The 12,611-nt window shown below is 44.4% G+C and overlaps 2 protein-coding genes across 2 annotated transcripts; one reads left to right on the top strand and one right to left on the bottom strand.

Moving 5' to 3' along the window:
• Positions 1-1,890: 1,890 nt before the first annotated feature.
• Positions 1,891-11,413, top strand: LOC311146946 (dynein axonemal heavy chain 11-like; the record flags this gene model as incomplete). The annotated part of the gene is made up of 10 exons (XM_084183560.1): positions 1,891-2,122; positions 2,254-2,381; positions 2,574-2,711; positions 2,804-2,893; positions 9,992-10,183; positions 10,324-10,443; positions 10,519-10,761; positions 10,877-10,984; positions 11,095-11,210; positions 11,293-11,413. Coding segments are annotated over 10 exons (1,488 nt in total), but the record flags the coding sequence as incomplete, so codon positions are not given.
• Positions 4,340-5,307, bottom strand: LOC311147021 (cyclin-dependent kinase 5 activator 1-like; the record flags this gene model as incomplete). Its single annotated transcript, XM_084183629.1, has 1 exon — positions 4,340-5,307. The coding sequence occupies one exon, from the start codon at positions 5,305-5,307 to the stop codon at positions 4,348-4,350; it is 960 nt and encodes a 319-aa protein (XP_084039755.1). The 3' UTR covers positions 4,340-4,347.
• Positions 11,414-12,611: the final 1,198 nt, after the last annotated feature.

Below are 12,611 nucleotides of genomic sequence, written 5' to 3'. Positions count from 1 at the left end.
GCTAAGTGAGAGAAAAGTTATTTTATGTAAAATACGCATGTTTTACTACATATCCCTCAAACCAGGTTTCATGCTGCTATTGAAATATAAAAGGAATTTGTATAGTACTGTTTTAGCACCTGAAAGCTATATGAAAATGTATAAAGCTATATTAAGTTTTTTCATATGAATTAGTATGAATATATCTGTATTTTTCTGAATTTATTGAAAAACAATACAGTACAAGCTGCAAAATAGTTTCACACATTTGATCACAGTAAGAACCCATTACTTCAAAGCTTATTATTTTGAACAAATCAACTGTATCGTCTAACAAGTGTACAAATCTAAAAGCAGAAAACATTGGATGGTACCCTTTACCTAGTCCTAGCATCTAAAAAGGAGTGGTGTTCAAGTGCTCTATGGTCTATGTAACACTTGTTAATATGGCACATCAGTTACATGTCACTTTAAAAGCTTCAATAGACTAGGGCCCGGTTTCCCAAAAGCATCCTAAGGCTAAGTTCATTGTTAGAACTTTATGGATGAACTTAGCCTTAGGATGCTTTTGGGAAACCGGGCCCAGAACAACATGACAGTTAGCAGGAGGAAATCCACACTGCTCATAATTCTTCACTATTATCCCCTACAGTCCTCACACACAGGGGCGTGTATACGTTTGGCTTCAATTAAAAAAGAAAATGACATAACAGAAACAAAATAGTGTTTGTGTGTTCTCCTAGTCACTGTCGTCGTCAGACCAGCCCAGGTCCATCATGTTCATGTCCAGCGTCGCGGCGGTGGCGGCCATATTGATTTTGGTTCCCTGTCGTACGCTGCAGGTCTTAGAAGAGTTCTGATTGGATGTTGTCCGCATGCTCACCTGTACCCCCGACCTCACCCCCTGACCTCTGACCCCTAACTCACTCCTGACCTTATGACTTATGACCCCAACATTAGCCATGTCACCCCTGACCCCTACCACCCCCATGTTCATATTCATATCCATGTCCCCTATCCTCTCTATCCCCCCAATATCATCCAGAGAGAGCATATCCCCAAACCCAACCATACTCCCCCCACTCAGCTCCCTAAACATTGACTGCATCCTCCCTCCCTCCACACTCCCCCCCTCCACCACCCTCTCCTCCTTCGTTACCTCCCTCCATCCCTCTTGTCTCCCAGTCTCCCCCCATCCCCTCTCCTCCCTCTCTGTCTCCCCATCTACCTCTCCAATCCCACCCTGGAACCCCTTTAGCATGATTTGTAGCCTCCCCCCTTCCCCTAGCTCCAGCCGACCCCCTTCTATCCCTCCCTCCGTCCCCCTCTCCTTCTCTCTCTCCCCCCAGGTTACCTCTATCCCTCCATCCCCATCCGCCTCCCCAAGACTGCTTGAGAAGCCCCTAATCATGGACTGGAACCCACCTATCCCCCTGTCTATCCCTCCCTCCATCCCCCTCTCCCTCTCTCCGTTGCTGAGGGTTCTGATAAGGCAGGATATGTTGGCGCTGTTGGACTCCTGAGACTGAGAACGGAAGAACGACTCCGAGCTGATGCCTGATGCTATGGGGGAGAAGAACTGAAAGAGAGAAAGAGATGGGGGGGGCAGTTGAACACAACCCAGATGTCATCATTAACCACACTATAAATGTGTTGTTACTCTAGGGATGCGGGGCTTTGACACCATACAACATGACTGTTTCTAATATCTAAATCTCAAATAAGGTTGTAAAACAAATAGAAAATGTTTATGAATGAAGCATCATGGTCTTTGAAACCCGGCAATTATGTAGGTTACTCACAGGGGTGACATTGGACCTCTCCATCAATCTCTCCTCCCACAGTCTCAGTCTTCTCTCCCTCTCCTCTTCTCTCCCTCTCCTCTTCTCTCCCTCCATCCCCATCTTTTATATGTCTCTGGCAAATTATAATGACGATCAATCTCCCTCCACATACCCTCCCCTCGCTCTCGCGCACTCTCTTTCTGTCTGTAGGAACTTTGTGGAGGAGAAGTTGGGGGTGAAGTATACAGAGGGGAGGAAGACAGAGTTTGCTAAGTCCTTCAGAGAGAGTGGACCTGCCTCGTCTGTATTCTTCATCCTGTCTCCTGGAGTAGACCCTCTCAAAGACGTGGAGTCACTGGGTAACACTAAGACAACTAATTTTGTAATGTAAAGATCACTGTAAATCTGCATGAATATGACACATTGACATTTACATTTACGTCATTTAGCACACACACACACTGAGAAAATATTGTTTCCATGGTAACAGGCAGGAAGTTGGGGTTCACCATAGACCTGGGGAAACTCCACAATGTGTCTTTGGGTCAGGGTCAGGAGGCTGTGGCTGAGGTCGCCATGGAGATGGCTGCTAAGGAGGGACACTGGGTCATTTTACAGGTATGGCTATCCTGCTATATACTGTACATAAAACATAATTAATTCATTCATCATTGCATCCATCCATCCTTCCATCCATTCATTGTTTCATTAATCAATTTATTAGTTTGTTCGCGCTTACATTTGTTCATCCATCCATCCATTCATCCATTAATTAATTCATTCAGTCATTCATTCATTCATCTCTGTCAGAATATCCACCTGGTGGCTCGCTGGCTGGGGTCGTTGGAGAAGCTTCTGGAACGCTGCTGTGAGGGCAGTCACCAGGACTACAGAGTGTTTATTAGTGCTGAGCCTGCCCCCACACCACAGGAGCACATCATCCCTCAGGTACACACACACACATACACACACATGCATTTATAATAACACGGTGTGTTTTCCTAATTTAAAAGTGTGTTTGTTCTCCTCTCCTCACTCAGGGCATCCTGGAGAATGCCATCAAGATCACCAACGAGCCTCCCACTGGCATGCATGCCAACCTTCATGCTGCTCTGGACAACTTCGACCAGGTACAGGAATGTGTGTATTAATGTATGTCTGTCCACTGGTGTTAGGGATGGGCAATTGAAATTATTGTTCAAAATAATCTCATCAAATGTTTGATTCACACTTTATAATAATGTCCAGTAATAGATCATTTATAAGGCTATTATAAACAGTTCTCACTATTTACTAATTGCTGTTTCTACATTTGCAAATGTTAGTAAGCTATACATAGTTATTTATAAACTTTCAAATGAATTATTGGATAATTTATTAGATGTTTAATATAGACCCTTATAAAACATTTACTAATCATTAGTAAAGTACAGTGGTGTAAAGTAACTAAGTAAAAATAATTTGAAGTACTACTTTGAGGTATCTGTACTTTACTTGAGTTTTTATATTTTTTACAACTTTTACTTCTACTTGACTACATTCTGAAATAAAATATGTGCTCGTTACATTTCTAATGCTCAGGCAGGACAGCAAAACGGTCAAATTCATGTACTTATTAAGAAAAATGCATCCCTACTGCCTCTGATCTGGTTTGTAAAAGATTGTTGAACTGTGTCCCTGACTTCCCATAAATAAATAAAAATAAAGGCAATTAGCATAATATAAGGAATTTGATATATAGCCTTTGCTTTCACTTTTGATACTTAAGTACATTTAAAACCAGATACTTTTAGACTTTTACTGAAGTAGTATTTTACTGGGTGACTTTCACTTTTACTTGAGTCATTTTCTTTACTTTTACTCAAGTTTTACTGAATTGGGTACTTCTTCCACCACTGGTAAAGTATTATCTCCACCAAGATCTCAAAATGACATGGAAAATATCAATTGTAAAATAATAAGGACACAACACTGGATGTTTAAGAGAATATATATAGCATTTTATTCCAAAACAGTCACACTGTTCGTTCAAGTTCATCAGAACCAATGGTCCTCAAACGAACCCCTGTCCCCCAGAACTGTCCAGTCCTGTGCTTGCTGTGGGGGAACATGGGTGTTCACTTCACAGTCTAAAGCGGCAGGGTTGCAGCTTGTCTGTTCAACCATGATCTGAGCACTAGCCCACTCACACAAGGGTGCCTCCTTCCCTCCCGTGGTAGAAAGTGCACATCTCACACAGTCAGAACAGTAGGCTGGTAGGCTGCAGCCTGTGTGATGTGAGCACTAGCACAGTCACTCGTGTGCCTCCAATCCTCCCGTGGTAGGCAGTGCACACGTCAGACAGTCAGCTGGTACAGTAGATAGTAAGCTACAGCCTCAGTCCTCTACACATTCATACCTACCGATTTGTGTTCTCTTTCAAGCCAAATTAACCCTCATATTAACCCTTAAAATCTATAAATCATATTTTCCCATCAAAGCTCACCCTCTACCCATTCCCTGAACCAATCCTCCTCCCTCCCATTTTGAAATGTCAGGCTATAGTAGGCCCCTCCCCTCCCCTGGCCCCTCTACCCTAGGTCCCTCACTGAGTGCTGTACACACCGCTGAGCAGGCGGCTCTTCTTCTCCTCCTTCTGGCTCTCGTTCTTCAGGTCAGCAAACATCTGGGAGAAGAAGTTAGGGTCTGTGTTCATCTGGAGCATCTTACCACTCATCAGCTTGGTGATGGACATGCAGCGGATCCAGAAGGTCTGCCTGCAGGTCTCCACCAGGAAGGGTCTCAGGGGGTAGGAGATCTGGTTGCCAATGTAGGAGCAGGTCGTGTAGAGGCAGGTAAGCAGCACGGCTTGCAGCTCATGCAAGGTGGCCACCTCGGAGGAGACCGCCTCGCGGCACAGCATGTAGAGGAAGACCACCATGGCCGGGTTGATGCAGCTCTGGTTCTGATAGCAGTTGACCAGCAGATAACAGTCAACCACCCGCAGCCACAGCTCCGGGTCCATGGAAGACATGTCCTGGATCAGGTAGCAGCGCCGGCACAGGAACTCACCCAGGCAGCGCAGCAGCTCGCCGGTAGTAGCATGGACCATCACCAGCCTCTTGGGCGTGTCGAGGTCCTGGACGATCACCGTCTGGGGCGTGTCGGGGGCCGTGTTGGAGTTGGTCAAAGGGGCCTTCTCGACCGACGAGGCGGCGTTGTTGGAGCTGTTGGCGATGGCTGGAGTGCTCTGGTACTGGGTGGACAGCTTGTCACAGGATTGAGACTTCTCCAGGGTGAGGGTGGACAAGTTGGAGGAGGACTGAGACTTCTCCAGGTTCTTGTTACTCAGATGGGCGATGTTGTTTTGGTTGGTGTTCTCGTGGGGGTGCACCTTCTTGGAGCCCTTCTTCTTCACTATCCACCTCCATGGCGAGTAGCGCTTCAGGGTCTTGTCTTTGCCGCTCTTACGGGTCTGGACTTCAAAGAAGTGGCCCACCGTGTCCGGCCCATCTTTGAAGTGGACTGCCTTCTCGCGGAGTGAGATAGACATTGCGGATCCCATGGTCAATAGTGCCTGTGGAAAACAAAATGCTTCAATATTAGCAAAATGAAATGCATGGCATCAGTTCAGTAGGCCTATCTAGCTCAGCTCTGGGTGTCTCCCAGATGGCAACCTATTCCCTATATAGTGCACTGCTTTTTACCAAGGCCTATAGGAGTCTGGTCAAAGTAGTGCAATATATAGGAAATAGGGTTCCACGTGGGACATAATCTAAATCAAAGAGTATTAAGCATAGACATTAGGGTTATGTGTTCATAAACATGAGCAATATAACATTTCAAAGCAAAACAAAAATATTACTCACTGATTTCAAGTTGATATGTGAAAAATTGTAAAGATAATTCAATATTTTCTTCGTTAATTGAAAGGTAAAGACGGGTTGTCCAGGTGCTTTGAGTTCAAGGCTGTTATGGTTGTGAACATCGGAATTGTCCAAGGTTCTGAAATCGAGCGTTCTGAAATTGTGTGTCCCCGTCGTAATAAAGAGGCATGTCATAGAGGCGATTTTGTGAAAGATTAAGTTTAATGTTGGCAAAAATAAATAAATAACACAAATAAATAAAGTCAGATTTTCGCCATGATAGAATTTGCCTCATATTTGCTATAGCCTAGCTCAATCCGTTGAAAACGAAATAATCTTTGAGTGACTGCTACGCTACAGCGTTATATTTATGGCCTCAATGGATGAATAACATGTATCTGCGAGTGTTTTGCATGGATCTCAATGGTCTGTCAAATTAAATTGGCACCTCTGTCAGGTGCGCGCTTATCTCGTTCACCACCAGACTCTTCTTCCCCCTAAAGGGTGCGTTAGTCATTTCACTTTAGCAATCTACTCCGATAATGAGCATTTAGCCTAGGGACAAATAGGTGCTCGCCTATAATCGCTATTTGAAGTGGGGAGCATACAGGCCTACTTCTATGTCAGGACTGACTGAAGGACTAGCTTAAAATGCGTTATAGAAGTAGGCTAAATAGCCTTTTCGTGTAAAACGCAACATAAGAACCAGCAGTAGCTCAAATAAAAACGTCTAAAACTACACTCCAAAGTTATAAAAAAAGATATACCATACCAGTTAAAGGTTTGGACACACCTACTCATTCAAGGGTTTTTCTACATTGTAGAATAATAGTGAAGACATCAAAACTATGAAATAACACATATGGAATCATGTAGTAACCAAAAAAGTATTAAACACATAAAAATATATTTTATATTTGAGATTCTTCAAACACCGCTCTTGCTGCAGGTGATTCTCAGATCCACCTCTAGGCAGACGACACCATTTTGTATACATCTCGCCCTTCATTGGACACTGTGTTAACAAACCTCCAAACGAGCTTCAATGCCATACAACACAACTTCCGTAGCCTCCAACTGCTCTTAAACACAAGTAAAATGAAATGCATGCTCTTCACCCGCCCAAAGTCCCATATACTACCCACCACTGCGACCTGTATGCTCTTGTTGGCTGGTCCACACTACATATTCGTTGCCAAACCCACTGGCTCCAGGCCATCTATAAATCACTTCTAGGCAAATCCCCTCCTTATCTTAGCTTATCCTAATCTCTGAAGCTGGAGACACTTATCTAACTTCAAGCATCAGTTGTCAGACCACCTTACTGATCACTGCACCTGTACACAGCCCATCTGAAATTAGCCCACCCAACTACCTCATCCCCATATTGTTATTTATTTTGCTAATTTACACCCCAGTATCTCTTTTTGCACATTATCTCTTGTACATCTATAATTCCAGTGTTAATACTAATTGTAATTATTTTGCACTATGGCCTATTTATTGCCTTACCTCCATAACTTTCTACATTTGCACACACTGTATATATTTTCTGTAGTATTTTTGACTTTATGTTTTGTTTTACCCCATATGTAACTCTGTGTTGTTGTTTTTATTGCACTGCTTTGCTTTATCTTGGCCAGGTGGCAGTTGTAAATGAGAACTCGTTCTCAACTGGCTTACCTGGTTAAATAAAGGTGAAATTAAAAAAATTAAAAAACAGTTGCCTTGATGACAGCTTTGCACACTACTGGCTTCACCTAGAATGCTTTTCCAACAGTCTTGAAGGAGTTCCCACATATGCTGAGCACCTGTTGGCTGCTTTTCCTTCACTCTGTGGTCCGACTCATCCCAAACCATCTCAATTGGGTTGAGGTCGGGGGATTGTGGAGGCAAGGTCATCTGATGCAGCACTCTCATTCGTGGTAAAATAGTCCTTCCACAGGCTGGAGGTGTGTTGGTTCATTGTCCTGTTGAAAAACAAATTATAGTTCCACTAAGCCCAAACTAGATGGGATGGTGTATCGCTGCAGAATGTTGCGGTAGACATGCTGGTTAAGTGTGCCTTGAATTCTAAATAAATCACAGACAGTGTCACCAGCAAAGCACCCCCACACCATAACACCTCCTCCTACATGCTTACGGTGGGAAATACACATGCAGAGATCATCCGTTCACCCACACCACGTCTCATAAAGACACGGCAGTTGGAACCATACATCTCCAATTTGGACTCCAGACCAAAGGACAAATTTCCATCGGTCTAATGTCCACTGCTCGTGTTTCTTTGCCCAAGCAAGTCTCTTCTAATTATTGGTGTCCTTTAGTAGTGGTTTCTTTGCAGCAAATCGACCACAAAGGCCTGATTCACACAGTCTCCTCTGAACAGTTGATGTTGAGATGTGTCTGTTACTTGAACTCTGTGAAGCATTTATTTGGTCTGCAATTTCTGAGGCTGGTAACTCTATTTAACATATCCTCTGCAGCAGAGGTAACTCTGGGTCTTCCATTCCTGTGGCAGTCCTCATGAGAGCCAGTTTCATCATAGCACTTGATGGTTTTTGCGACTGCACTTGAAGAAACTTTCAAAGTTGTTGAAGTTTTCCGTATTGACTGACCTTCATGTCTTAAAGTAATGATGGACTGTCATTTCTCTTTGATTATTTGAGCTGTTCTTGCCATAATATGGACTTGGTCTTTTATCAAATAGGGCTATCTTACATTTTAGTCATTTAGCAGACGCTCTTATCCAGAGTGACTTACAGTTAGTGAATACATCTTTTTTTTATATATAATTGTAATATAATATGTAATATAATTGTAGAGAGAATGATTTATTTCAGCTTTTATTTCTTTCATCACATTCCCAGTGGGTCAGAAGTTTACATACACTCAATTAGTATTTGGTAGCATTGCCTTTAAATTGTTTAATTTGGGTCAAACATTTCGGGTATCCTTCCCACAATAAGTTGGGTGAATTTTGGCCCATTCCTCCTGACAGAGCTGGTGTAACTGAGTCAGGATTGTAGGCCTCCTTGCTCGCACACGCTTTTTCAGTTCTGCCCACACATTTTCTATAGGATTGATGTCAGGGCTTTGTGATGGCCACCCCAATACCTTGACTTTGTTGTCCTTAAGCCATTTTGCCACAACTTTGTAAGTACGCTTGGGGTCATTGTCCATTTGGAAGACTCATTTGTGACCAAACTTTAACTTCCTGACTGATGTCTTGAGATGTTGCTTCAATATATCAACATAATTTTCCTTCCTCATGATGCCATCTATTTTGTGAAGTGCACCAGTCCCTCCTGCAGCAAAGCACCCCCACAGCATGATGCTGCCACCTCCGTGCTTCACTTTTGGGATGGTGTTCTTCGGCTTGCAAGGTTCCCCTTTTTCCTCCAAACATAACGATGGTCATTATGGCCAAACAGTTCTATTTTTGTTTCATCAGACCAGAGGACATTTCTCAAAAAGTACAATCTTTGTCCCCATGTGCAGTTGCAAACCATAGTCTGGGTTTTTTATGGCGGTTTTGGAGCAGTGGCTTCTTCCTTGCTGCGCGGCCTTTAAGGTTATGTCGATATAGGACTCGTTTTACTGTGGATATAGATACTTTTGTACCTGTTTCCTCCAGCATCTTCACAAGGTCCTTTGCTGTTGTTCTGGGATTGATTTGCACTTTTCGCACCAAAGTACATTCATCTCTAGGAGACAAAACGCGTCTTCTTCCTGAGCGGTATGACAGCTGCGTGGTCCCATGGTGTTTATACTTGCGTACTATTGTTTGTACAGATGAACGTGGCACCTTTAGGCGCTTGGAAATTGCTCCCAAGGATGAACCAGACTTGTGGAGGTCTATAATTTTTATTCTGAGGTCTTGGCTGATTTCCTTTGATTTTCCCACGATGTCAAGCAAAGAGGCACTGAGTTTGAAGGTAGGCCTTGAAATACATCAACAGGTACACCTCCAATTGACTCAAATGATGTCAATTAGCCTATCAGAAGCTTCTAAAACCATGACATCATTATCTGGAATTTTCCAAGCTGTTTAAAGGCACAGTCAACTTAGTATATGTAAACTTCTGACACACTGGAATTGTGATACAGTGAATTATAAGTGAAATAATCTGTCTGTAAACAATTGTTGGAAAAATTACTTGTGTCATGCACATATTAGAAGTCCTAACCGACTTGCCAAAACTATAGTTTGTTAAAAGGAAATGGGAGTGGTTGAAAAACTAGTTTTAATGTCTAGTGTATGTAAACTTCCGACTTCAACTGTATATTATCAATATCCCACAAACTCCTTCCACAACCACCCTCGCTCTCTCTCTCTCTCTCTCTCGCTCTCTCTCTCTCTCTCTGTCTATCTCTCTGTAGGACATATTGGATCAGTGCAGTAGAGAGCAGGAGTTTAAGACCATCCTGTTCTCTCTGTGTTATTTTCATGCCTGTGTGGCTGAGAGGCGTAAGTTCGGTCCTCAGGGTTGGAACAGGAAATACCCCTTTAACACTGGAGACCTCACCATCTCTGTCAACGTGCTCTACAACTACCTGGAGGCCAACTCACAGGTCACTGTTTACCGTGGTATAGTGATCAGGATGGTGATGATCATGACTGTATTGATGATTGATGATGTTTATATTGATGATGATGATGAGTCATTGTTCATGTATTTTGTGTGTGCGTGTGTGTGCTTGCGCATGTTTAGGTGCCGTGGGAGGACTTGCGCTATCTGTTTGGAGAGATCGTGTATGGAGGTCACATCACAGACGACTGGGACAGAAGACTCTGTAGAACCTACCTGGAGGAATATATGCAGCCCAACCAGGTGTGTGTGTGTGTTACGATTGTGATGATAGTGTTAAAAATAAACCTACACCCTTTCCATCCTGTTTCTCACCAGTTTGACAGGAAGTTGGCTCTGGCTCCGGGCTTTGTGGTTCCCTCCAACCTGGACTACCAGGGTTACCATGGTTACGTAGATGAGATGCTGCCCCACGAGAGCCCGGTGCATTATGGACTACACCCCAACGCAGAGATAGAGTTTCTGACGGTGACCTCTGATAACCTCTTCCACACACTGCTGGAGCTGCAGTCACCTGATTCTGTGATGGGAGAGGGGGCTTCACAGACCGTAGAGGAGAAGGTGTGTGTGAGAGACACACACACACACACACCAGGCATATTCATAACAGACACACTCATAGCAGACACACACATACAGCGGACCCACACACACTCATCCCTCATCCTCCCTGCAGGTGAAGACCATCCTAGACGAGGTGTTGGAGAAGCTTCCAGAAGAGTACAACATGTCAGACATCTACGAGATACGACGCTCACTCAAGGAGCTGGACCTGGGGCTGAAGGTGGGTTAGGGGCTAGGGGTCAGCTGGGAAATTAGACTAGGACTGATAGATGACATAAGGGTGAATTGGTAGTTGTCTCTCATAACAGTGATGTTTTTTTCTCCTTCCAGGGTGAGCTGGCTATCTCCTCAGAGATGGAGCAGATCCAGTCAGCTCTGTTCTTTGATAACGTCCCAGACACCTGGACCAAACTGGCCTACCCCTCCACTTACAGCCTGGCCCAGTGGTGAGTCACTGTGTGTACTCTCACACTGTCCCAACGTGTACTTAAGATGATGTGTTGCTATGTGTGTGTGTGTGTTTACCAGGTATAATGACGTGTTGCTGCGCTGTAGAGAGCTGGACAGCTGGACACAGGACCTGGCTCTGCCCACCGTCGTCTGGCTGTCTGGACTCTTTAACCCACAGTCCTTCTTAACAGGTAACATCAAATCAAATCATATCAAATTTTATTGGTCACATGCGCCAAATACAACAGGTGCAGACATTACAGTGAAATGCTTACTTACAGCCCTTAACCAACAGTGCATTTATTTTAAACAAAAAAAGTAATAATAAAACAACAACAAAAAAAGTGTTGAGAAAAAAAAAGAGCAGAAGTAAAATAAAGTGACAGTAGGGAGGCTATATATACAGGGGGGTACCGTTGCAGAGTCAATGTGCGGGGGCACCGGCTAGTTGAGGTAGTTGAGGTAATATGTACATGTGGGTAGAGTTAAAGTGACTATGCATAAATACTTAACAGAGTAGCAGCAGCGTAAAAAGGATGGGGTGGGGGGGCAGTGCAAATAGTCCGGGTAGCCATGATTAGCTGTTCAGGAGTCTTATGGCTTGGGGGTAGAAGCTGTTGAGAAGTCTTTTGGACCTAGACTTGGCACTCCGGTACCGCTTGCCGTGCGGTAGCAGAGAGAACAGTCTATGACTAGGGTGGCTGGAGTCTTTGACAATTTTGAGGGCCTTCCTCTGACACCGCCTGGTATAGAGGTCCTGGATGGCAGGAAGCTTTGCCCCAGTGATGTACTGGGCCGTACGCACTACCCTCTGTAGTGCCTTGCGGTCGGAGGCCAAGCAGTTGCCATACCAGGCGGTGATGCAACCAGTCAGGATGCTCTCGATGGTGCAGCTGTAGAATTTTTTGAGGATCTGAGGACCCATGCCAAATCTTTTTAGTCTCCTGAGGGGGAATAGGCTTTGTCGTGCCCTCTTCACGACTGTCTTGGTTTGTTTGGACCATGATAGTTTGTTGGTGATGTGGACACCAAGGAACTTGAAGCTCTCAACCTGTTCCACTACAGCCCTGTCGATGAGAATGGGGGCGTGCTCAGTCCTCTTTTTTTTCCTGTAGTCCACAATCATCTCCTTTGTCTTGGTCACGTTGAGGGAGAGGTTGTTGTCCTGGCACCACACGGCCAGATCTCTGACCTCCTCCCTATAGGCTGTCTCATCGTTGTCGGTGATCAGGCCTACCACTGTTGTGTCTTCGGCAAACTTAATGATGGTGTTGGAGTCGTGCCTGGCCATGCAGTCATGGGTGAACAGAGAGTACAGGAGGGGACTGAGCACGCACCCCTGAGGGGCCCCCGTGTTGAGGATCAGTGTGGCAGATGTGTTGTTACCTACCCTTACC

Source organism: Coregonus lavaretus (assembly GCF_964263955.1).
Source record: "Coregonus lavaretus genome assembly, chromosome: 19".
In the NCBI taxonomy this organism is placed as follows: Eukaryota; Metazoa; Chordata; class Actinopteri; order Salmoniformes; family Salmonidae; genus Coregonus; species Coregonus lavaretus.
This window is presented reverse-complemented; position numbering and strand designations above follow the sequence as displayed.